Genomic DNA, 26,731 nt, shown 5'->3' with positions numbered 1-26,731 from the left:
TGTTTTCCAAGCCCTCCACTGCTGTATATACACTGACTCGAGAGATTATTTGGTTATATTGCTCCTTAACAATGTATGCAGCTGCTGAGCGTTCAGAAACATGCACCTGCTTCCTGTACATGGCACAGGGCTTCTGGCATCCACTGCTTGCTAGTTTAACAGTAGGAAAGTAATATGCAAATTGTTGTAACAAAGCAACATTTTTAATTACCCGAGCCCTGGATTAGACACGTCTCGGTGTGCGTGAGTTACCATCAACTCTCGCTGTAGTCGGCAGCTCTGGCAAACATGTCTCTTCACATTTGATTAGCTGTCTGACTGTCAGAGCTTTCATTTGCATCTAAAAATAGGATCTAGCGTTTGGTGTAAGTGCATCCTCCTAATTATTGCACTCCTTTTTTCTACTAATGTGAGTGATTGAGAAATTTCTGCAAAGCCTAAAGGTGCCCATACACGTTACAATTATTGTATGCAATATTGTATACAATATCGCATCTCATCACGTCTCGGTTTTGCGATGAGATGAGATCTAGTTCAAAAAGTATGTGCAGCACATACTTTTTGTACTAGATCTCATCTTATCGGAAAACCGAGATGCGATGACATGCGATATTGTATACAATATTGCATACAATATTTGTAACATGTATGGGCACCTTTAGTACTTTTATCTCTCTGTAAACAACAGTTTATATTGTACTAGATGAGGTACCCATTGCTGAGGTTTGGTTGTGCAATTAGCAGTACTTGAACTTTTATCCTTTTGTTTTAAGCTCAACAGGTCGCCATGCCCATGGTGTGACAGGTATACACCTGTCTGTGTTGGGCTCCCAGATGTGACCACAGGTTTTTTGTTTTTTTTTCAAAACCCCATGTCCTTTACCCCTTTATGTTATGCAACTCTGCCATATCTTGCATCCCTGACCCACTTTGAGTATTGGCCAGACCCATTTTTGGGCCCCCATGACCCCCATGGAGGAGCTCGGGGTGACATACAATCTGGCAAAAAATACTCCAAGGGTAAGTCATATGTGTACCAAGTTTGGTGTAAATTGCTCCAGGCATTCCAGAGTTACGGATTTTGGTTATATTTCCACATTGGTTTCTGGCTATACGGTTATCGGTGTGATGATCACACATGCTGCTTGTGTTGCAGTCACTACATTGCTGATTATGAATATTTTTTGCGTCCATACTATTTAGCAGATAAAATGAGAAATATTGTTCTGTAATATGCATGCTATGCCATGTAAATAGTGAGGAGGTTTTCATTTTTCACATCATTCACCTGTTTCTGCTCTAATTTCACACTTTAAAGGCTCTCACATCTCAAATCTTCCTGCATTTGCCCTCTGATCCAAACAGACCAAGTGCAAGGAACTAATCGCAAGAAAGCAATTTCTGACATCAAAAATTCTTTAATAATTCAAAGCATGTGCTGTGTTGGTATAGAAAAGCGATGTTGCAGCACCGCAAATGGTAGTACAGTACTAGGGAGTATCCTTTAACCAATTTCTAAAGCGGTCATCTGACCATAGAGCTTTAGATGCTAAGAACTGGTCAAGTATAACAACCTTGATTTAATATGTATATGAAGTTGTTGAACTATGGGATTCAGACCTGTGCGTGGGATGATGCTTGTTATGAGTGAGGGTGTACACTAGGATATGCTATATTGTCCTAAAACGTGGTAACTGAACTTAACCAAAACAGATTTCACTTACCTTTAAATCAACATAAGTTATGTCTTTATATATATGTGTGTGTGTGTGTATGTGTTTATAGTGTTCCTTCTATGGCGGGCAGGGCGGGAGGGGGTCGGACCGGGCCCGCCGACGTCACTGTTTTGGGCGTGCCCGGGCCGCCAACGTCACAAAAGAGGCGTGCCCGGGCTGCGCTGTGACGAAAAGGGTGCGGGCCCGGTCGACGGCGTCACGTAAAGGGGCGGGCCTGGCCGGCGGCGTCACGCAGAGGGGCGGGACCGGCTGGCGACGTCACGCACAGGGGGCGCTTCCTGGCCACCCGGACGGCTGTACACTGCCGGGGAAGTGCCGGGCATCGCTAAGTACAGCGATGCCGGGCTTCCCCGGTCACAACAGAGGGGACAATGCAGGCTGTTTTAGCGGGGCGCTGCCAGAGGGGCAGGGCGCATTTTGCACTTTAAAAATCGGGCAGGGCGCAGCGCCTCGCTAAAACAGCCTAGCGGGAACACTATGTATATATATAATAGTCTGCAATGGCTGCACTCAGCACAAAAATAAGCAGGAGAGAGTATCTTTGTTGACATTCTGTCAAAAAGGCATTAAAACATTAACATTGATCAACAATGATACTGTCTCCTGCTTGTTGTTTGTGCTGAGTGCTACCGATGCAGATTTTTTTTTTATTGAGGACCGCCGGGGTATCAGGACTCCGTGTGTGTGAAGTGCCAGTCATTGCACATATATATATATATATATATATATATATATATATATATATATATATATATATATATACAGATATAGATACAGATATAGATAGATAAATCTATCTATCCATATATATGTATGTGTGTAACCATTAACAAGACTCTGTATGTATGTATGTATGTATGTATGTATGTATAAATACACCAATCAAAACCGTGAGTGCATTGGATATATAAAGATATGTGTATGTGTGTATATAGTGTTCATTCTAGCACCCGCCATTTTTGAAAACCCATGTAGTTCCTCTTCCCTGCCTGGGATGTCGCTGTCTGCTGTAGTGCTTCTAGCACACGGTGGTCTGTATATCAGCACTGATATGCAAACCAGACCTGTGCTAGAAACACTACAGCAAACAGCGACACCCCTGGCAGGGAACAGGAACTGTACGGGTTATCAAAATGGCGGGTGCTAGAATGAAATAAATATATATATATATGTGCACTTAAGTCACTGTGCATGGATATGGTCATCCTACAAGTATCTTAAGTAAAGAGAAAATGTTTCTTGTTTTATAGATCTATGTTTTCTGTGGCTAAATGTGCCTTATATATCTATTCATATATCAATTATATATCCAAGCACTTATTTAAAACTGTCTGTTCTCCTGGCTATCGTCTTTTAGCAGCACTTTCCACACTTGTCCTGAATGATTTAAAAAAACAAACATATGAGCCAGTTAGTAGTATTCTATATAACCACTTCTGTTTCCTGAAATAGAGAGGCTGCAGCTCTTGTAGTCATGCCAGAGGTTGAACAGAATTTGTCCCTTTTCATTACCGTGTTGGCCTTGACATAAAGCATTCTCTATTCCTCAGAGCATAGGCTTCCTGTTTTGATCTCTTCCTCTAAGCTTTGATGTAATCCAGTTTTCTGCACTCCATAAATAATCCCATTCTTACAAAGTAAATATTGTTTAGTGTCCGTTCGGTCTGTTCCATAATCTCCACTCCGAGCTCCTCCTCTCCTACTACCCCGCAGCCAGTCGGTGTTCCCCAAGGGTCTGTCCTTGGCCCTCTCCTCTTCTCTCTCTACACCACCTCTCTGGGCACTCTCATCAGCTCCTATGGTTTTCATTACCACCTTTATGCTGATGATACCCTAATCTATCTCTCTTCCCCCGATCTATCCCCATCACTCCTGTCCAAGGTCTCTGAATGCCTCACAGCCATCTCAGCCTGGATGACCCAACGCTTCCTGAAGCTAAACATGGCTAAAACTGAACTTCTAATCTTCCATCCCCCGAACATCCCCTCTTCTCCCACTATCTCCATCAGTATTGGTGAAACCGAGATCACCTCCACCGACCAAACGCGCTGCCTTGGTGTCATCATTGACTCCTCCCTCTCTTTCACCCCCCACATTCGTGCTCTCTCACAGTCTTGCCGCTTTCACCTACGCAACATCTCACGCATCAGACCATTCCTCTCCACTGACGCGACCAAAATTCTCATTCACTCTCTTGTCATCTCCCGCCTTGACTACTGCAACATCCTTCTCTCCGGGCTACCTCTCACCCGCCTCGCACCTCTCCAATCCATTCTTAACGCTGCTGCTAGGCTCATCTTCCTCTCCCGCCGCTCTACCTCCGCCTCCCCCCTCTGTCTATCTCTTCACTGGCTCCCCATTCCTTTCCGAGTTCTCTTTAAACTCCTCACCACCACCTACAAAGCTCTCTCCTCCTCCACCGCTCCTTACCTCTCTTCACTGATCTCTATCCACACTCCCTCCCGTCCTCTTCGCTCCATCGCTGACCGCCGACTGACCTCTCACCTAATCACCTCCTCCCACTCCCGTGTCCAAGACTTCTCTCGCGCTGCCCCCCTGCACTGGAACAACCTCCCGCCACCCATCAGGCTTTCTGATTCCCTTACCTCCTTCAAGCGCTCCCTCAAAACCCACTTTTTTCGACTAGCCTATCCCTCCTCCTAACCTCTTTTGATCCTCTTATCCTGCCTCCGTTCCCCTCCGTTCCTACTTATCCTATTGTTTTTCGTTCGTCCACCCACCTATTTTTAGTATGTTAACTCTTATGAGTAGGGCCCTCCTTCCTCACGTACTCACCCTACCTCTTTACCTCACCTGTGCTCCTGTCCTGTTCTTCCCTTCCTCTACTTCATCTTTAGTCTCCTTGACAATTTTGACACCTACTTCTGAACTGATGCTGATTTTAGTTCTACCAGCTATACCCCCATTTATACTGTATTTTTCAACACACCCTGTACGTTACCTCGTCATTTTTTTTGTTTGCTATGTACGGCGCTGCGGACACTTTGCGGCGCCCTATAAATAAACGTACTACTACTACTACTACATAAGGCTGTCGGTTATGTAGAACTCTGTCCTTCAAGTCAGGACTCATGTTGTGATGACGTAAGGGGGTGTGTGTGTGTACCCATGATGGTATTCTAGAAAGATGGCAGTTTCTGCATGTTTTCTTAAATCCCGTCCATTCTTAACCAATGCCCTATAGAATCTGGCACCTATTTAATGTTTATAACACAGGTTCTCAAACTCCGTTCTCAGGACCCCAAACAGTGCATGTTTTTCAGTCACAAGTGAAATAATTTGCTCCACCTTTTGGACTTTCAAAAATCAGTACACCCCCCCCCCCCCCCCCACCTACAGCATGTGCTGAAAGCATGAGAGCTCATGCTGAGCCTGCTGTCAGCACAGCACATGCTGAAGGTGCGTGCTGCCGCTGAGGTGGGGGGCGGCAATAACACTCCCTCCCTCGACTCTAGAGTGTTTTGTCAACCACTGTTAACATTTTGGGGGCATGGCCTAATCGCCTCCAGTGATTAGGCCAAGCCCCCAGATTTTACTGGGCCCTGCTTGCGTGCACAGGAGAAGTAGCGAGATGAACACAATTCAAGATGTAATCTTTTGATTTTTCCTAGCCAGTTCTGATCTTTACGGTTATTAAAACCTCATAAATGTAATAATATGTAAAATGTTAAAGCTGTTTCAAGAGCACAAGTAATACTTGCCAACTACCCTAATACATACAGATTACCGTCTCCCCCCCCCTCATTAAATGCAGCCTTAGGGGGCATAGGCATGGGGTGATCTTTCCTTTATTTTCTATGTGACCTGTCTAGATCATTTAGATATTAAGCACACATCGCCCTGTGTGTATGCCCCATAGCCCATTCAGATCTTTAGCACATGCAGCCTAGATCTAGATCGATTGCCTGGATATGGCTAAAGAACACAGTGGTTAGCAGAGATTGCTTAGCACACATCGTTATGTGTGTATGGGGGATCTAGCTAATCGGGAAATCGCCTACACTACATTGCTTAGCACACACATCGTTATGTGTGTATGGGGAGATCTAGCTAATCAGGAAATCGCCTACACTACATTGCTTAGCACACATCGTTATGTGTGTATGGGGGATCTAGCTAATCAGGAAATCGCCTACACTACATTGCTTAGCACACATCGTTATGTGTGTATGGGGGATCTAGCTAATTGGAAATCGCCTACACTACATTGCTTAGCACACACATCGTTATATGTGTATGGGGAGATCTAGCTAATCGGGAAATCGCCTACACTACATTGCTTAGCACACATCGTTATGTGTGTATGGGGGATCTAGCTAATCGGGAAATCGCCTACACTACATTGCTTAGCACACATCGTTATGTGTGTATGGGGGATCTAGCTAATCGGGAAATCGCCTACACTACATTGCTTAGCACACATCGTTAAGCAGAATTGCCCTGTGTGTACAGGTCCTAACACTCCTCATTAGCGCCTAACCCCAACCTTTCTACCCCACAGCCTGAACCTAATCCTCTCTTCTCTCAGCTTCACCTTAACCTCCCCCTTCCCTCTTGGCTGCCTGCTTTCTTCTGCTCTGTTTCCTTCTCTTCTGTATCTTTTTTTCTTTGTATCTCCATGCTTTCTCTGTAGCTGTCTTTCTCCTAATAGGTCCCATGTTACGTTTTGAAGACCGTAATAGGGCTCTTAGAGAAAAAAATAGCAATATCACAAGATGTGACTGCAGTTTGGAGTGTACGAAATCTGAAACTCCATAGATTCAGCAGCTGAATATGTATTATGTAGTTATTAACAATTTGTTATATATTTATTTATAGTGTCTTATATAGCGCATCATATTCCATTGCGCTTTACAATTGTAGACAGTGATAGAATAAACTGGGTAACAACAAGTAGGCATTGCGGTAGGAGGGCCCTGCTGCAAGCTTACAATCTACAGCACAGCAAATTCCATAGCGCTTTACAGTTGCACACAGATGAAACAAAACTGCATAATAAACCGTAATAGAGTAGGAAGGAAGGTATGTAGCTGCTTAATGTCAGAATTAGCTGAATAGATAAGCTCCAGTAGCTCAGACTAGCATTCCTGCATAATAAATTGGGCGTTCCCCTGATGGCACCCCCTTCCTCCCCTGCCAATGCAAACACCTCAGCGAGTGTGATACTCCCGCACAGTGGTCTGCACATATATGCACATGAGCTGACCCCCCACCATCGAAAATGGGTCAGAATTTGGACCTGTACGAATGGGTCTGTATGACCGGTCTTCTGTGTTTGTAATTCTGTTCATGCTGATGGTTTTCTGATGTCACCTTTGCTTTGCTTAGATGACTTTCTCTTTGAACGAGGTTGAGAACCACTGATCTAGATGAATTATAGGCCTAATTCTGTTTTGGAAGTAAAGCAAAAAAAAAAAAAAAACAACAAACCGTAACTGCACATAGGAAAAGCTTTGTTTCACTGCAGATGAGGCAGAGAGAGTAAGATTTGGGTGAGGTGTTCCCAAACAATGTTGTATAAAATTTCATACAAACATCCCAGGAGTTTGCCTGCTCTGACCCAGGTGTTTCACTGCTCAATAGTCTGTGAAAGAGTGTCTTGACTGAAAACACAACTGTGCCTGAAACCTGGGAAATTACCAAGTTTACCCATTCAGACAATCTCCTGGTGTTCCCTGGCACTTTACAAACCAGGCGGCTCTCATTCTTCACACACACACACACACACACACACACACACACACACACACACACACACACACACACACACACACACACACACACACACACACACACACACTCATACATACACACATACATGATATTCATGTCACACACACATATACATGTCACATTGTATACACATACATGTCATATACACATGCAGGTCATATACACCAGCCACCAGACATCACCACAATGGGCGTCTGTTGCTAGGCTGCATTGGCTACTTTTACTACACACTACAAGAACCAAAGCGGGATTCACACCACCTTTAGGCGGGTGCTGGATAGCTCCCCGTCATTACTCTGATGTCGGAATCCCGACTGCTCCCTCGTGGGGGTCCACGACCCCCATAGAGGGAGAATACCGTGCCCGCAGCGTGGCGAGCAAAGCGAGCCCGCAATGGGCTTCATTGCGCTCCCCCCGTTGTGCCGTTGGGATTCCGACGTCGGAGAAATGACTGTCGCAATCCCGACTGTCGGTGTGTCATACCACAGCCCTTCAGGCAGCCCTAAACTCCAATCAGATGCTTCTAGGTTCAGACCTGCTGGGATACTCGGGGATTGTCACTGAGAACCACTGCCGTAATAAAAGTAATGGCCTGTATTGTGTTATGAAAGGCGGATTTTCGAAACCAGAACTGGTTTTAATGTTTCACTATAGCCCCCCCCCCCCCCAGTCATATTTTAAACAATATAGCTAATTTTAGTCCTTTTGAGCAATATCGCTTGTACCATAGACTAGTGTGTACTCTCAATATTGCTAATGATGCGTGCCCCTGTGGGTCGTTAACGATGTCCTCCATCACATGCAGCTCAATTTGACTATATAGTCAAAGGCTGCATGTACTGAGCAGGGACAGGATTAATTTTTAAATGATCCCTTCCTTTTCTATAATGAAGTGTTTGATGTAATTTGTGGATGAGCTGGATAGAAGATCACAAATTAGGGCAGAATCGAATGTTGTCAGGCAGATTTGCCAACACTGCTGTCCTGCCAGAAAAACTCTAGGCCAATAAAAATATGTTCCTTTAACCCCTATGTCCTCTGCTATTGGATATGCCCCCAATGAAGTCGTAAGATGAAATGCATTGGGTATTTTGACCAAATAACATCTAAATTCAATATGGAATTTGTATTATATTTGTAAACATGCAATGTATTTTGCATTGGATATTCAGATAACTGGTCTCCGTGTTTTTTTTTTTTTTTTGTTCTTAATTGTGCAACTTATTATTAAATGATCTTATTGTACTTGTTTCATGTAAAAAAATCTTATTAAGGTATATAGACCTACACACACTGAATATTCTGGATGGCCCACTACCCCAGTACTGTGCCCTCTGGTAACTTCACATCAGTTTTTCTCTGTACCCCTCAATAACAGGAGGGATTTACTAGATGTGCTGCCTTTTCCAACTCCCCCACATAGCGCATTTATATATGTATATAATTACACATTATATAAGTATATATTTTCTATAGATTGTAAACTTGCGAGCAGGGCCCTCCTGTTTGTTTTATCACTTTTTCCAATTGTAAAGCATTTAAAATATATTGACTAGTAAGCCAGCTCAAAGCAAATCCTTCAAAAGATTGCCTCTGTGTATGTGTGCGAGAAAGAGATGTAGTTTAACTCGCTGCTAATAGATGGCAGTGTTTCACAGACACAATCAAATACTAAAAGACATAGATGATCAATCTAATTCGGTTGTTTTTTCTGTGTAGAAGCTGCAAATGCTGAGGTGCCCTCCTCCAATAAATATATTCAAACCATTGTATTGTTGCAACAGCGTTGTTGTATCCAAGCAAAGACTAGGCAGCATTCCACTTAGTAAATATTGTCTTAAAGTTGCTTAAAGATTTAAAGCCATATAATATACATATGTCAATGTTTCAAGGTAGGATGCCTATACATCAGGATGGATGACACTTGAAGCCACTTCCTATGCATTTCATCCCAATTGGACTTTGTCACCTCCTGATAAGGTCCAATCGGGATGAAAGGCATTGAGCTTGGCTTATTGTATGTGCAGCATGTCCAACCACGACTTAATGCGCACAGGACGTCAAACATGTGCGATGTGGCCACTTTTCAACTGATGTTTTGGGCCCAATCCGTTGGTATCGGGTGAATAGTTGCCAGTTCACTCTACTGTATGGGAACCTTTACCCTATTGTTCCATAATGTTGTGTCACATTCATATGTTCATCTCTATATAAATGTTATCACGTTCTACTGGGCTACTACAGTATAATGACTGCTAATTGCGTATAATTTATTACTTTTCTCAGTGCTGTTTTTTTCTTCCTTTTACAGAAAGATCTGGCTTTGAAACCGCCGGAACGAAAAGAGAAATGGGAAAGACATCCTGCAAAGAAAGCCAGAGAATCTGGGAAATATATCTGTGCAGAGCCAAGTGAGAATGGGCACATCCATGATGCAGGAAGCTCAGAGAGAGAAATGGAGAGAGGGAAAGAACGCGACAAGAAGAAATTCCCTCTGAAAGCGTTCAATCAGGTAATTCATTCCTTTTAATAAGCCAATGGATTCAAATGTACACAACATATATGTGTTGAAGGTATTAAAACAATGACAGTGTTTGTTCTAAACCCTGGGAAAAGAGTCAACCTTTTATATGGTCCAGGTAGTCAGACTATTTAGCGATTGGCTCACCTGAAACCTTAACTTGCAATGGTAGGGAAGGTGCATTGATGATAGCTTTACTGTGAGGGCACAAGTGCACTAGAATTAAGATGCCTACGCAGCAGGATAACACACTAGATGACCCACATGGGTGGGCAAATTCAGCATACACACTGAGTGATATCAGTAAACCATAACGTTCCATAACGTCACAGAGACCCACTGCACATGTGGGTCAGTGTCTATGTAGCCAAAATCTAACAGCATGTTTAGACGAATGGAGCAATTTTTAATGCTGTGCAGGAGCGTGCCTCCTTAACTATATCTATTGTGTACACTATACTTTTTTTAGTTTTAATAGATATCAGTCAGAAGGGCCCTTCTGAGGAATATCTTTTAAGTCATCTAGTGTATATGGGGCTTTATCTGTGTGTCCTGCATAATGTCGTATAGGTCTAGTACCTGAGGTGGAGTTAGACATATGCCTGTTTGCGGAGCGTATTTTGCAGCTTTGTGCGCGTGCAAACATATGCAAATATGGGTTATACAGAGTCCGGCATTGTTCATGGAGAGCATGCTGACAGAGTTGCAGGCTCTGCAGAACTGGATTTATGCATAGGTATGCATGATTTTAGATGTATAATATGCACCTAATGTAGGGCTGGGGCAAGCTCGGACTGATGATTATGACCTTATAACATACCAGTTATACAGATAGAGGGCACATTACCAGTTGCTTACAATTCAGCATCTGGGTGAATATACATTTTGGCTTTCCATGTATGCAGTGCTGGAGCTGGAAACACCCCACCTCCATACAATCTACATCCAGACCCCTAATGTGCACTGGCATGTTGTGTACTGCATGTGAAACCCTTGTTCTGATACATTCCTTAAGCTTTGATATTGTGTGTGCATAGATGTGTATATGATGTTAGCAGCTCTTTCACATAAACCATTTTATATAGAGCATTATATTCAAGTTTTGCGTATTCACCTTTTTGCACTTTGCCTGCTTTACTAGCTTTTTATGACTTTGCAGACATTACCTGCCTAACATATAGTCTGTACATTATTCATTAAAGAAAATGGGTTTTCCATAGAAACTGTAAATGCCTCTCTACAAGAAGCCAGCATACGCTCAGTTGTCTCTTGTATACAAATGTCCTTGTTTGCTTATGTCAGTAGATTCACACCTAATGAGCAAGTCTTGCAAAAGTAAAGCGAACACATTGCACCTCAGCGCTGTCAGGATGGTGAATTATTTGTGTCAGTGTTAGGGGAGAGTGAGGGGCTGCAAAGCCTTGTGGAAAGAGGGCACAGATGGCTGTCTATTCTACTGCAACAATAATCTGTGACTGCATCAAATTCACAGCTGCTAACCCAAACCACCTGGGGATCCCCCCAGCCCAGAGTGCAGAGAAGGGAAGCTTCAGGATGTATAACTGGATTCCACTCATCCCTGCCTAGAACATAGAATAGTGCAGCTCTTCCACAGGGAGAATTTACTGTCATTGTCCACTTCCCTGTTTACATCTTTACTGCCAATAATATTGGCTGCAAAAGTATTCAACTGTACCACTAACTGGGCTATGCTTTTTCTGAAGTGATTTACACTTGGGTTGATGTCAACCCACCAGGAATAACCTTTTGTAGCCTGATATTGTTAGGCGGAATGTTTGGAAATTCTTGTACATTGACAGCAAGTGATCGGCAAATCGCTGTGTTTATCAGTCACATGCCACTGTCTCCTAGTCCAATAATCCCTTAGTCTTTCTCTGTGGGAGCGGACAGAGAGAACTACTTTCTTCAGTAAAATATTCCACTGTTAGTAGATAAATGTAATATGCTGTAAATGTGTATTGACCTTTATACATCTAGAATGAATGAATATATATATATATATATATATATATATATATATACACATATATATATATATATATATATATATATATATAATATATATATATAGCTATAGCAGTCTGGGTCTCCCCTCCAGAAATGAAAAAGAGACCGCACGTCACTGCAGCAAATGAATTCTTTATTCCAGCCTCAACGGCTCGTTTCGGGGCATCAGCCCCTTTCTCAAGAAGCGGAATACAACAGGAAGCAGACGGACAAAACACTCCTGCACCAGTGCCTTTTTAAGTGTTCAAATTCGCGCCATCTCCGCCCCTCAACGTCTCTGTACGCTCAGCTGTTGCGAGTCAGCAGACGGAGAGTGACGTGACGCGACTCCCACCCGCGTCTCCGGCAACCCGACTCACACCCCCGGCCGTCATCGACAAGCGCCGCTCGCACCAGCGCTGTCATGACAACCGGACGCTAGCTGAACGTCAGATAGTAACGCTGGTAGATCATACATATGCATTCATAGACCAGGGTTTCTCATCTACAATCACAGCTAGAGCGGCTCTCACCCGCCCAGAAGGATTGCAAATCGATTAACCCCCCTACAGAGAGTGCATACGATCTTAACTGGAGGGATATATTTACATAAAAAATATAGCAAAGGCACTGTCTGCATTAATTACACTTATCACATATGTGTAAACACATTGAATACATACAAAACATATATTCATAGAGTTCACACAATACATACAAATACAAAAAATACATGAAAAATGTCAAGAAAAATCACGAAAAATAGCAAAAAGATGCATATCAGGACTGGATAATATATTTCTAAGTAAACAAGGAAGTCAATTTTAAATACCTACTCATCTTACATGAAACTGCTCCACACAATACGCTCATTAAGACCGTATGGGGCTACAGTATTTAAACGATAAATCCAGTTAGCTTCAAGTCTAAGTAATTTTTTCACTCTATCCCAACCTCGGTTTGACTGGGGTATCTGGTCTATGACTTGATAGCGTAATGAGGCTAAAGTATGTCCACACTCTTCAAAATGAATAGCTACAGGTTGATCTGCTTTTTTGCCACCCAGGGCCGCCTTGATTGACGACCGATGCATGGCCATTCTTTCCTTGAATTTTCTGCTTGTCATGTCTATGTAAAAAAGGCCACAAGGACAAACAATTCTGTAAACAATGAACTGCGATTCACATGTTAACACATGTTTGATGTGGTGTGTTTTGGATGTGTGTGGATCTTTAAATTCACTACCAGTGATCATGAAATTACATGTCACGCACCGGGGACATTTGTAACATCCTGGTTTCTTATACACGGTATTAGTGTTTACATCACTATAAAATCCAGTGATATCAGTGTGAACTAGAATGTCACGTAGGTTCCGACCTCGAGAATAGCAGGTCAGAGGCCTCACCTTTCTAAAAACTGGTAAGCTGACATCAGTAGCTACTATGGGCCACAAAGCTTTGGTAGCAATGGGGACCACAGAGCTAGATGTGTCAAACTTAGTAATGAAGGGGAATACTTGGGTTTGTGTTTTAACAGCTGGATTAAGAAGATCTTCTCTTTTTAATAATAATGCTTTATTTTTGGCTTTAATGAGCTGCCCATAAGAGTATCCTCTTTGACGAAATTTGTCTATAATAAGCTCTAATTCAGAGTACATTCTAGAAGGGGCACTGCATATCCGCACCGCTCTCACATCTGCGAATACGGCAGGCTCTTCTTTAATGCAGGGGGGTGATGGCTACTAGCATGTAGCATGGTGTTGCGGTCTGTAGGCTTTCTGAACAGCTCCGTACTAACAACCCTGTCCGTAACCTTTACAGACACGTCCAGAAAGTCTATACAAGACTTGATGGTTTTGAATGTAAATTTAATGGGCGTATCTGCCTCATTAATTTCATTCATCATGTCCGTAAACAGTTCTTCCGCACCATTCCAAAACATAAACAAATCATCTATGTATCTGCAGAACGTCCGGATATGTTGGCCAAGTCTGTGTTGGAAAAACATTTCTTGCTCAAATTTGAACATGAAAACATTGGCGTATGCCGGAGCTACCGCCACTCCCATTGCACACCCGGACGTCTGCAGATACATACCTCCATCAAACAAAAAGTAATTTTTAGTGAGTACCAGTTCAAGCAGTCTGTACCTTAAACTGCTTGAACTGGTACTCACTAAAAATTACTTTTTGTTTGATGGAGGTATGTATCTGCAGACGTCCGGGTGTGCAATGGGAGCGGCGGTAGCTCCGGCATACGCCAATGTTTTCATGTTCAAATTTGAGCAAGAAATGTTTTTCCAACACAGACTTGGCCAACATATCCGGACGTTCTGCAGATACATAGATGATTTGTTTATGTTTTGGAATGGTGCGGAAGAACTGTTTACGGACATGATGAATGAAATTAGTGAGGCAGATACGCCCATTAAATTTACATTCAAAACCAGCAAGTCTTGTATAGACTTTCTGGACGTGTCTGTAAAGGTGACGGACAGGGTTGTTAGTACGGAGCTGTTCAGAAAGCCTACAGACCGCAACACCCTGCTACATGCTAGTAGCCATCAACCCCCTGCATTAAAGAAGGGCCTGCCGTATTCGCAGATGGTGAGAGCGGTGCGGATATGCAGTGACCCTTCTAGAATGTACTCTGAATTAGAGCTTATTATAGACAAATTTCGTCAAAGAGGATACTCTTATGGGCAGCTCATTAAAGCCAAAACTGAAGCATTATTATTAAAAAGAGAAGATCTTCGTAATCCAGCTGTTAAAACACAAACCCAAGTATTCCCCTTCATTACTAAGTTTGACACATCTAGCTCTGTGGTCCCCATTGCTACCAAAGCTTTGTGGCCCATAGTAGCTACTGATGTCAGCTTACCAGTTTTTAGAAAGGTGAGGCCTCTGACCTGCTATTCTCGAGGTCGGAACCTACGTGACATTCTAGTTCACACTGATATCACTGGATTTTATAGTGATGTAAACACTAATACCGTGTATAAGAAACCAGGATGTTACAAATGTCCCCGGTGCGTGACATGTAATTTCATGATCACTGGTAGTGAATTTAAAGATCCACACACATCCAAAACACACCACATCAAACATGTGTTAACATGTGAATCGCAGTTCATTGTTTACAGAATTGTTTGTCCTTGTGGCCTTTTTTACATAGACATGACAAGCAGAAAATTCAACGAAAGAATGGCCATGCATCAGTCGTCAATCAAGGTGGCCCTGGGTGGCAAAAAAGCAGATCAACCTGTAGCTATTCATTTTAAAGAGTGTGGACATACTTTAGCCTCATTACGCTATCAAGTCATAGACCAGATACCCCAGTCAAACCGAGGTTGGGATAGAGTGAAAAAATTACTTAGACTTGAAGCTCACTGGATTTATCGTTTAAATACTGTAGCCCCATACGGTCTTAATGAGCGTATTGTGTGGAGCAGTTTCATGTAAGATGAGTAGGTATTTAAAATTGACTTCCTTGTTTACTTAGAAATATATTATCCAGTCCTGACTGGCGCGAATTTGAACACTTAAAAAGGCACTGGTGCAGGAGTGTTTTGTCCGTCTGCTTCCTGTTGTATTCTGCTTCTTGAGAAAGGGGCTGATGCCCCGAAACGAGCCGTTGAGGCTGGAATAAAGAATTAATTTGCTGCAGTGACGTGCTGTCTCTTTTTTTTCATTTCTGGAGGGGAGACCCAGACTGCTATTTACCCCAGCAAAGGCACGCAGCTTCATTACTTATTTGAGGAGAGTGCTGGTCCGAATACCTGTGTATATATTACCGGTCTGTATGGAATCCATCTTCAGCAATTCAAAATAAAGTGCAATGTCTATTAAAGTGGGCCATGGTCCAACGTTTCGGTCTGCCTCCAGACCTTTATCAAGGCCACCACTATCTCCTCCTAAATATATATATATATACATTAGCGATTAGCGTATAAGATAGCATTTTAAATTCCTGTATGTTATAATAGTGTTTCTGGGGATAATAAACGAACTGTGGTAAATTAATTCAGGAAAGAAATGAAATCTTCCTAGATTTCCTCAACTTTGCTGTCATTGTTTTCAACTCTTTGAGAGAAAGCCGCCAGGGAAGTAATGAGATCAATTGTTCTCTTTGCTGTGCCGGGATTACAGTGATACAATTATTCCTGCATCATTGTCTCATGCTTTGCGATGTTTATCATGGCTGTTACCTTGTCGCACTGCATAAGGTTCATTTGATCTCTATGCTATACTGTGTCCCCAATGGATTACTTGCTTACGCAACATATCAAAAGCTTTGACTGATACCAGCTATATTTTAGATCATGGTACCCAATATTAGTGTAAATGGTGTTCATTTGGACAGAAATATATGATCACGGTCTTAGACCTATGTACATTATGCCAATGACATGTTTAGTACCAATTAGCTGCATTTTACAGATTAAGCACTGGCACCAGGGGGTAGGAGATGGAAGTGCAGGTGCCAGCAGACAATTGTGCTCCAACTGAGAAACAAGTGAATAGTTTTGCTGGGTGCCATCTGGGCAAAAAAAATTCATCCCCCCATATGTTTGAGTTTGTTTTACAAGACTAGATAGGAAAAAAGTAAAGTGAGTTATTTTATTAGTTCTGTTTATTTCCCTTTTCAAAATACATTCATAATTATGTCATTTTTATTTAAATATTCTATGTAGTACTTGTGTTTTGTGGTTCTGTAAATTGTTGTGTGCCATGAGAAATATTTTGTTTGCAGAATGCAAAATGACCACACTTGCAAAATAATTCTCACAAAGTGGACGGGTTTTGGGTCTTTTTTGTGGTCTGCAAATGTAAAATGTACTTACATATATAAAAGTGTTGGGGGGGATCTCAGATGAATAAAAAAAAAGTCTCTGTGAAAATAAAAGTGGCAGTGTAAGTGCGCTACTGGCCAGTATATTCTCCATTCACCTACAATGCACCAGCCTGTGCACTGTTCTCTATATGAAGCACAATTCTGTGGCTCCTTCTCCCTCTCATGTCATATACCAGCCTCAATTCCAACATCTGTAAATTATCACAGCTGGTCTGCGGTGTGTCCGGTTTGCATTTGCAGTGTTTTTTAAGTGCTGTTATTGTGGTAAGTGCTACACTCCAACAGTGATACTCTGATTGATGAAGTCTCTGGGCACAGCAATTGCACATTGTAATGAAATGCTGTTTTTAGACACTCCAAACTCTGGTACCATTGCTGAGAGTACCCTGCCAATGGAACAAAAGAGCAGACTACAGTATCCTGTTCTGGACTATAGATTGCACACAGAACTGAAGACCATTCACAGCTTCTAGAATGCTCCGAAAAACATCCATCAAATAATATTCCCTCAAGCACCAATGCTACAGTAGGAAAATATAAATCCTTTTAAGCGCCACAAAGACAGCTTGTAAGTTCCTGGCTTTTATTGCCCTCTACCAGCATTTTAGTGGTTTCCATCTATGTACAATACTTCCTCCCTAGTGAATATAATGTGTATCAGTTCCAGTTCTAAGCACCCAGCTGTATAATGCAGGAAGTGTGCAGCCAGACAATGAGAGCAGGAAACAAACTCTTGTAGAGGTCACAGGAAAAGGGGTAAATCAAGTCCTTCATAACAAAGTGAGTGCTCTTTTGTCATAACATGAAAAGATAGTGTCTTTCTTGGTAGTAAAGTGGTCATCATACATTTCACTGCAGCTCATGTCTACTGTAGTGACAAGGTTAGAGCAACAAATGAATTGATTTTGATGGTATAAATTACCTTTTTAAGGAGGAATTTTATTGAATACACCTCCATTCCCCTCTGAGTTTTTGGGGATCAGAAGAGGTGATGAGTGTTTGGATCCAAGTGTCCAGGCAACACCATGTATTGCAGATTATTATTATTTTTTTTTGCTTTTGCATTCAGTAGTCTGACATTTACCTAGCGCACACAGTGTAATTACATTGTTAACCTGCAATTTGTCTTTGTCAAAACCTCAGTCATCCAAAAAAAGTATATATTTATATTGGTGATTTCTGCACTGAAAATGTGTTAAATAATATTTCAGCAGGAATCCTGAAAATAAACTAAATTTCCACTGTGAAAATTTGTGAGGTTTTGGTCCGCTCCTAAATATGTAGACGTAAGGCACATCTCATGTCTCTGCAATTATGCCATTAAATTATCATTAATAGCCTATAAAATGGCTGCCTCTCCTGAGAAGGTGGTGGGTACATGTCGTCATATATTCACCTCATTTTCAGGAATTAACACCCTGTAGAATATAGCCGTGCTTCAGTCAGTGATGTGGGAGTACATTAATTTTGTTAATTGATGACACAAGCCACGCCTTTGTTGTCCTTTGTCAGTTGTGTTTTAGTAGTGACTAGAACCAGGTTCCGTGTTGCCTAACCCTCACACTTGTTATACAGCACTGCACATTCCTGTAGAACGTGTGCCTATTTGTAAGTTCGTAAAAGAAAAAGAAAGCTTTGATGGCCGACTTGTGTATCAAACTAACCATTTTTGTATTCGAATAGCATTACACTATAGTAGTAGCACAGCATGCCGGAAGCATACAATTCCTATACTAAATAATATAATAATAAGTAATGTGACAGGTTATTAATACTGCTTTCACATTGCAGAAATGGGTAATGACACGGTATTCTTAAATAAGACTTTAAAACGGGTCTGAGCCTTGAGACCTTTCACATTGCAGGTGAAAACCGTTTTAAAAATCATTTAATACCATTCAAAATTCAACCCGTTTAACCCCCAAGGGACACGTTTCAAGCCATTGAAATAGAGCCATTCACACTGCCTAAAAAACGGCTTTAAAACATGTAGGACTCTGCTTTTTAACCGTGTTGAAATACCGGTTATCTTTAACCGGTAAATCAACTTTGGCACTTTCACATTGCAGCCTTAAACGTTTTAAAATGGGAAAAAAACGGCAATATACCGTTTTAAAAGTGCAATGTTAAAGGGGTATAAATGGAGGATAACTATATGCTCTGCAGAACGCTATATAAATATATAAATAAACATGGCTTATTTCCACCAAGCACGTAGCTTGGGAATATGTTGCAGTATGTCTGCCGTGTAATAGAAGTGTGCTTTGGCCAGAAATAGGTTGCAGTTCAGAGGAACAGGTGCAGCAGACTTTCTCTGGCCTTAAACAAAGAGCGATATTTCTCGGTGAAATGCAGTCTGGCAACTGAGGTCACCAGAGAGAGCTTTGGCCTTAAGCACAGCCCCTGGCAGCCGGCCGCCATGCAGTAAAGATGTGCAGACTGCTGCTGTTTATTGATGCACACTGTGAACATCCTGGATTCCTTTTGTTTTCATTTTACCCTTTCCTCACCTTATTTAGTTGAGAATTCTGCTGGGATTTGTTTCTAGAGGCACTCTATTGATCAGCTCTGTGAAGTCATTTGATTCTGCTTTCTCTGGTGATGCCAAATTGATTCTCTATAACTTGGTCAAAAGTATTAGCAGTTTTTACAGTACTTTGATCTGTCATATCTTTCAATCAGCATTGAGCATTAAACTAACCATGTGTCTAAGAACAGAAGATAAACTAATTGCATGTGGGTTATGAATATTAAGATGAGATGCTTTGGCTTTGCTTTCTCCCCACAAGAATCTTCAGCTAAATGAATATTTTGAGAATTGTAGTTGAACCCCATGCTTTAGCTTTAATGCCTGCAGTTATGAAGCTATCAGTGTATGAATGGTCATGTGACAACTGATGGGTGTGTCTTCTCATCCCCCAACCAGCGGTGTATATACTGCATGCACAATGCTACGTTCTTACACAGCAGGTCATATTGACCACCCCCTCATTGAATGGACACTTTATGTTTTTTTAACATTGGTTTACATTCTAATTAATACTAAAGTACACTGTTACGTGTTCATGTAAGTGTAGAATGCATTCAACTGTACTGCTTAAACCTGCTATGTAAACACTGCCGTAAATTCTGTGTTAATTGCATAAGAAACCTTTTTTATTTGAGGAATAGATGGGAAAAAATGTTTAATTACAATTTGTTAACAAATAGTTATATATAATTTCCTGTGACACATTAGTCCTTAAAATTATAATTTTTTTTTATTGCCTTTTAAGCGCCATCACAGCGCACACACACACACACACACACACACACACACACACACACACACACTCTAGCGAACCTGGGCCTTTTCTCAGCGATCTCACTAGCTCCCTTAGAAAATGCCCCTTCATTGCTCTGTGTGTATGGGCACAGCAATAGCGATGTGCGACCCTGCGTGTCGCTGTCTCCCGGCAATTAATATCCAGCACGCTGGATAAATGTAGTTAATCGCTGGAGTCAGGGCCAGTCCTGACCAATTTCTCAGCAGCACATCGATATGCAGCGTTGTGCGCTGAGCGATCTAGCATCACTCAGCACGCTCCTCTCCCTGCCTCACCCCTTGTGTATGCCGCATAACTCCCTATAACCAGCTAACCCCTACTGGGGAGAGAATGCTAACATTAAATCAGAACTTGGATATACTAGGAGCTGCTTACTTCATCCAATTTCTTGGTCCAATCTGTTGAAAAGGGCCCCAATTGCACTAGTGTTTAGGCACCTTTATGATATTCCACATGCGTGTTTTTTAAATCAAGGCTGGGATCCAGGGCAGTCATGTCGATATTTCTTTCTCCCTAAAATAACTACGGGACTATTACTATTCCCCGACCTAAATTATTACGGGTATAGGAGGTGAGGATTCGATAGACTAATGGGGATGTTCAACTGGCGGCTCTCCAGGTGTTAGGCTTCATATCCCAGCATGCCCTGATGCAGTTTTTAGCATTCTCTAGTTGCGGCACTGTAGTATGACATGCTAGGATGTGTGCTTCCGTGGCTGGAAGGCGACGTGTTGCTCAAAGGCATTGAGAACCAGCAATACTATAAATAATAACCCTTTGGCTTAGTCAAATTTGAGCAGACCTACAAAGTTTAGACAGACTTTGGCCGTCACCGGGGGCTATACATACGGAGCAATCCGTGCTTCATTTCTAAGCAATCTAGTCAGAACGCTTGAAAATGGGGCTATAATTACCCTATCTGTATACAATTAGTCAGTGGAGCTGAGATAGTGGGGTTAACTGTGAGCCATAGAATAGAGATGCAAATGCTGATTGGTCTATAGTGGAAGAGTAGTGATCCTCCAGTTTAAACAATGATATATCTACTGACTAAAGGAATAACCAGCACATTTAAAGCTAATACTTTCATCTAAAGAAATGTGTGTTATTTAATAAGTTTGGAATGTTGGAGTGAATCACTGTTCTCTGTCTGCTAGTGTAACATCTACTCTGTAGAACACTGGCTTACTGACACATTGTGTGTAACTACAGCAGCTTACATTCATAACACTGGTTTACTGACACATTATATATACCTATTGCAGCCTACGTGGTATAGCCTTACCTGCCTTAATGATACATTGTAACTATACAATACAATACCAGCAGATGAGCAGCCAGGCCAGCGTTCACCACTGCCCCTTACACGCTGGATGGTTTTCGAGCTAAAAGACGAGAAACTGAGCTGCTTTCAGCTCAAAGTCACTTAAAGTGTATGGGCCTTAACTGATACCTTGTAACTATAGCAGTCTATGCTATATAGCCAGGGCCGGTGCTAGGGTGTCCGGCACCCTCCTGCAAACCATAAAATTTGCGCCCTCTTACAAATACTGATGTGGTCAGTCTCATCTGCATTGTGCTTGTGCCTAGCCGTGGTCTGTTCATGGGAGCATACTCACCATGTGATCTTATGAATTGTGGGTGCATGGGTGTGCTTATCGAGGCAAAAGAGTCAGGTTTGCTGTAATAAGCATTTAAGCTGAGAAGGGGAGAGGGAGAAAGGGGTGACAGGCAGTCAGGGGGTGAGAAGAGAAAGAAGAGAAGGGGAGAGAATCAGCAGTTTACAGGAGAGAGAGGTGACAGAGTGGGTGAGAGGGACACAGTCAGCAGGTGACAGGAGAGAGATAGAGGTGACAGGGAGAGAGTCAGCAGGTGACAGGTGAGAGAGGTCAAATGGAGAGAGTCAGCTCATCACAGGAGAGAGGTGAAAGGGAGATAGTCAGCGGGTGACAGGAGGGAGATGTAAAAGGGAGAGCCAGTAGGAGACAGGATAGAGGTCATTGGGTGACAAACAGAGCTATGCCCCCCCCCCCTCCCCAACAAAAAAAAAATAGCAATATAACATTGACTCCCCCACACATTGTTAGTATGGCATTACCCTTCTTCCTCCTCCCTGTTTATTTGCAGAACTGACCTGAGGCATGACCTGACCTGAGGCATTGCTAAGCAGCTACTGTTCTGTGTGCAGGTGGTGTGGGAGCTCCTGCTGCAGGCTGCTACGCTGTCCGGGCTGCTCAGCTCCCCTAATGCCTGCCTGCTGGTTCCTCCAGTACAGTCATGTGACTTCCTGTTCTCATCTCACCAGGAAGCACAGAACACGCAGCACAGCATTAGGACAAGAGGAGCTGCCCGGTGTCTGCTGTTAGAGCATACAGCTGCATAGGGCTTCAAAAGAGGTAGAGTAGTCACAGCTTCCCCTCCCCCCTCACCAATCTGCCACTGATGGGATGGGTGGGGGGGCGGTGCTGCGGTGCTGCTGCCCATTTTGTAGTTTGACAGGAAAGCAGGGTGGGTATGGAGCAAAGGAAAGCGGAGGACACAGCCAGATATCGGACTAAAGAAGCCTTCATGCTGTCTGTCACAGTGTACCAGGCGCAGCAGCAGGGATGCAGAGGGAGAGGCGCCTCTAGGGCCCGGCGCCTACCTGCTTTGCAGGTCTTGCTGAGCGGGTAGCGCCGGCCATGTATATAGCACTGACTTACTGACACATTGTGTGTACCTGTAGCAGCGGATTCAGTATAGAATCCCGGCGGTCGGGATCCCGGCGTTCAGAATCCCGACGCCGGAATCCCGACAGCCGAAATGCCGACAAGGGGGGGACGTGGATCGCCCCCCCTTGCGGGCTCGCTGCGCTCGCCACGCAGCGGGCCCGGTGCCTCGCTACGCTCGGCACACTAATTTATTCTCCCTCCAGGGGTGTCGTGGACACCCCAGGAGGGAGAAAGTGTCGGCATTTTGGCGGTCGGATTCCGGCGTCGGGATTCTGAACGCCGGGATCCCGACCGCCGGGATCTTAACTGCATCCCGTAGCAGCCTACCCTGTATAGCGCTGGCTTGGTGACATATTGTAACTATTGCAGCCTAAACATAACTGGTGCCCATTGGAGGTATTCAACTGTCTGCACACTTGGTAGGCGTCCCCCATATGTTTGCCCTTTAGTACTAGATGTAGACACACAAAACGGCTAAACCCATCTAAAGTCCTGATAAAGCTGCTCATCGAGCTGTGTGTAAAATGTCACCCTTCCCCCTCCCTATCCCCGACTGCATCCTTGTCAGAACAGAGCAACAATTGAATTACTCTTTTTGGCGCCATCTAGTGACGGCCAGAACAATCCATAATTGATCCAGCACCTATATTTCTATGTATGTTTATGTTGACTGTGCTGTTTATTATGATAGCATTAACACCGTTGTATCCGCAGTTTGCAAACACATTAGTATTGTGAGGATAAGTCTTATGGAGCCCACACACACACCGATCCCGGCGTGCGTTGTGGGCTTAACTAGCACACATAGCATCGCAATGTATGCCTTGTGCATACGATGTGCATGCGATGCGATGCTATGCTAGAAAAAGCTAGTACAAAAAGTATGTGCAGCACATACTTTTTGTACCATGGTCCTCAAGACACACCAACAGTGCAGGTTTTGTAGATATCCAGGCTTGAGCACAGGTGACTTAATTAGTTTCTGAGGGATTCTGATTAAACCATCTGTGCTGAAGCCTGGATATCACTAAAACCTGCACTGTTGGAGTGCCTTGAGGACCGTGGTTGGAAATGCCTGCTCTACACAGTTAGGGCCATGGTGGAAATCAAGCCCATGAGCTCAGTGCTGTGAGGCAGTAATGATAACCATTACACCATCCGTACTGAGGAGGCAAATATGCCATACTTGCCTACTCTTCTGGGAGGTATAAAGTTGCATTTTCGTACTCTCAGACCCCGAAAAGAATGTCCAGGTCTCCTGGAGTCACTCACACTCAGTCATCCACTTGTTAGGAGAAGTAGGTAAAGCCAGAGTGCCAGCCAGTAAGTCTGAAAGTGTCTATCATTTCTACTCACGCTCCCAAAATACACTGGTATGGTAATTGTATAATAACAAGGCACTTAATACATATATGTATTTAAAAAGATAATGGATATTCTTAAATGGATTTACCCAGGTAAAACGGATTGGCCCATGAAAAATAGAATTATGTTAACACAAATCTGTGAATTACGTGCCGCTCTGGAAGTCTTGGCTGATGCAGGGGCTAAGAGACCTGTTTTAGGAAACGGCAGTACTGTTGAACTGACACATGACAACATCCAGCAATGAGAGGGAGTAGTGAGGAATGTGCTACCACACAATCTGCAGGGAAAGTATTACGTGTTTATTCCAGGGCAGTGCATTGCATCAATGATGGCTCAATGTACATTCTGACACCACACATCCAAGTAACACATTCAACCAAACAAAAATGTCAAATATTCAGGTTTTTTATTTTTTTAAGCCAATTTTAATTAAGTTATCGATGATGGTTAATTAAAACTTTGACAAATTCCCATCTATGCTGTTTTTGCTAATATTTTTTTTCACAAGTGATAGGATAAAACTATCTGTGAAACTAATGTGCTTTTTCTAGATGTTTCTAATGTGCGTGTTTGTTTATATTTTTAGTTAAAACCCTGCTCCAGTGGATCTTACCATCTATATTTTGTGTATAGGGATTGTTTCAGAAGTGTATTGACCTGATATGTATGTCTTTGTGATGTGCAAGGAGATGGAGCTTCTGAGAAAATGTATTTAAACACCCTTGACACGTGCCACCCTTCATGAGCAGCACTCAACATCTGCTGGCATCATAATTTTTTTGCTCCCAAAAGAGGTGCTTTGGAAAACTGGATTATGTGTCCGCAGCTATGCAACATGGTAGCAGATTGTGAAAAATTGAGGCACGCCCTCTCCTAAAAGTGATACATATTTTCCCCCCATAATTTTCTAACTTATGAGGCATGTAAAATACATAGATAAAGAATTTATTTGCCAGCAGAATTGCTCCTTAGCTTATTCTTAAACATGCACTTTCATTTTTCATTGCCTTATTAATTAGGCCTTCATATCTACCTACTGTGGACCCATAAGAGAACCTATCCTTCATTTTATTTCTAGTGAAACAGCACCACCTGTGTTTTAGCAAAGAATTGTGCTCGTTTATAACACAGAGATGTCTGCCTGACATTGCTGCGTCATTAGTGCCCTCTAGTGGACATTTACTTAAATCATTGGAGAAGATTAGTATGGTATTACAGACAGAACTGCCTGCAGATGTTTTGTTTAAATGATTGCTCTGTAAATTCTTCTTGGAAACTATTGTAAAGTTCTCTCAAATGTTATTTTTCTTTTAACAGCATCATCATCGGTGTATTATTTATGATGTTTTATGAAAATAAATCATATATTTTATTTACATTTCAAGTAGCGGTACATGCCCTGTAATATATGTAACGGAATGAAATGACTGGAACAAGATATGTGTGCTGTGCAAGTTGATCATCTTGAGTTTAACTACGGCACAAAGTATCAAGTGCATAGAAGGCATTGAAACTCCATTGTGTTGAGTTGGCTCTTGTTCATAGAAGTCACCCATCTCAAGTGCATTCTGGAGTCATTTCACTGTCTGGAGAACTTGATACAGTGTCTAATCCAAAGGATAGTAATTTATGACCTTGAGGTAAACCCTCATTCGTTATGCAGTAATCGCTCTGTATGTTCTCATTACTTACTGTTTGCAGCTGCTGACAGTGAGAAATATTTGTACAGATATAGGTCACAATCCCTTTATATTGTATTTCATCCCTTTAATTCAGAGTACTCTTCTGTCCTAGCATAAAAAGCTACCTTAAAGTTGTGCTAAATAAATCTGTAATTTGTAAGTCCCTGAGTGATGTCCTCAGTCTCCGTCTGCTCTGGAAGGCATAGACATTCAGTGTAAGTTGTTAACTGACAGATCTGTTGCTGCCTGCGGCACTTGTATGACTACAGAATGACGGTCAAGGATTTGTCAGTTCAGTACAGTTAACAATCCTTGACAATCCATGAACTGTGAGCAAAATGCAATAAAAGAAGCGATGAAAACACGTTCTCCCTCTGGAGACAGAGATTTGTGATGCAGCAAGAGGCATAAAACTGAAGAGACATCCCATTGTAATCTTGCTCCCTGTCTTCAGACTTGCGCTGAAATACCGGGTACGAAGGGGTATATCGAACATTATTTGTTGCTTAGTTACAGATAAGATTCCTGATGCCATATAAATATGACATCACAGAAATGCTTCTTGTAATCTGAAGTCTAATCTATTGTAAGCGCGACTTGTACAATGCTCCATGTAAGAGTAGCCGGTTAACAGGTTTTTTTTCTTTCTTAAAGTGCATTTAATAGTGGAACAACCTCTGCATAAGAGATGTGACACTGCGTCTGGTGTAAGCTACTAAATAAAGCATATGCTCACATCACTCAGGATGAATGACAGCTTTACTCCGTGT

At 42.5% G+C, this 26,731-nt stretch overlaps 1 protein-coding gene across 13 annotated transcripts in view; it reads left to right on the top strand.

Annotated features, from left to right (window-relative positions):
* FBRSL1 (fibrosin like 1) overlaps nucleotides 1-26,731 on the top strand; it is a 536,058-nt gene that overhangs the window by 205,201 nt on the left and 304,126 nt on the right. For all 13 annotated transcript variants that reach the window (XM_083150036.1, XM_083150030.1, XM_083149999.1 and 10 more), the window contains one exon: nucleotides 9,802-10,002. In XM_083150036.1, the coding sequence (XP_083006162.1) occupies nucleotides 9,802-10,002 (201 nt within the window). The remainder of the gene's footprint in view (nucleotides 1-9,801; nucleotides 10,003-26,731) is intronic.

The sequence above is a fragment of the Crinia signifera genome, chromosome 1, assembly GCF_055691185.1.
Source record: "Crinia signifera chromosome 1, ASM5569118v1, whole genome shotgun sequence".
Lineage (NCBI taxonomy): Eukaryota > Metazoa > Chordata > Amphibia > Anura > Myobatrachidae > Crinia > Crinia signifera.
This window is presented reverse-complemented; position numbering and strand designations above follow the sequence as displayed.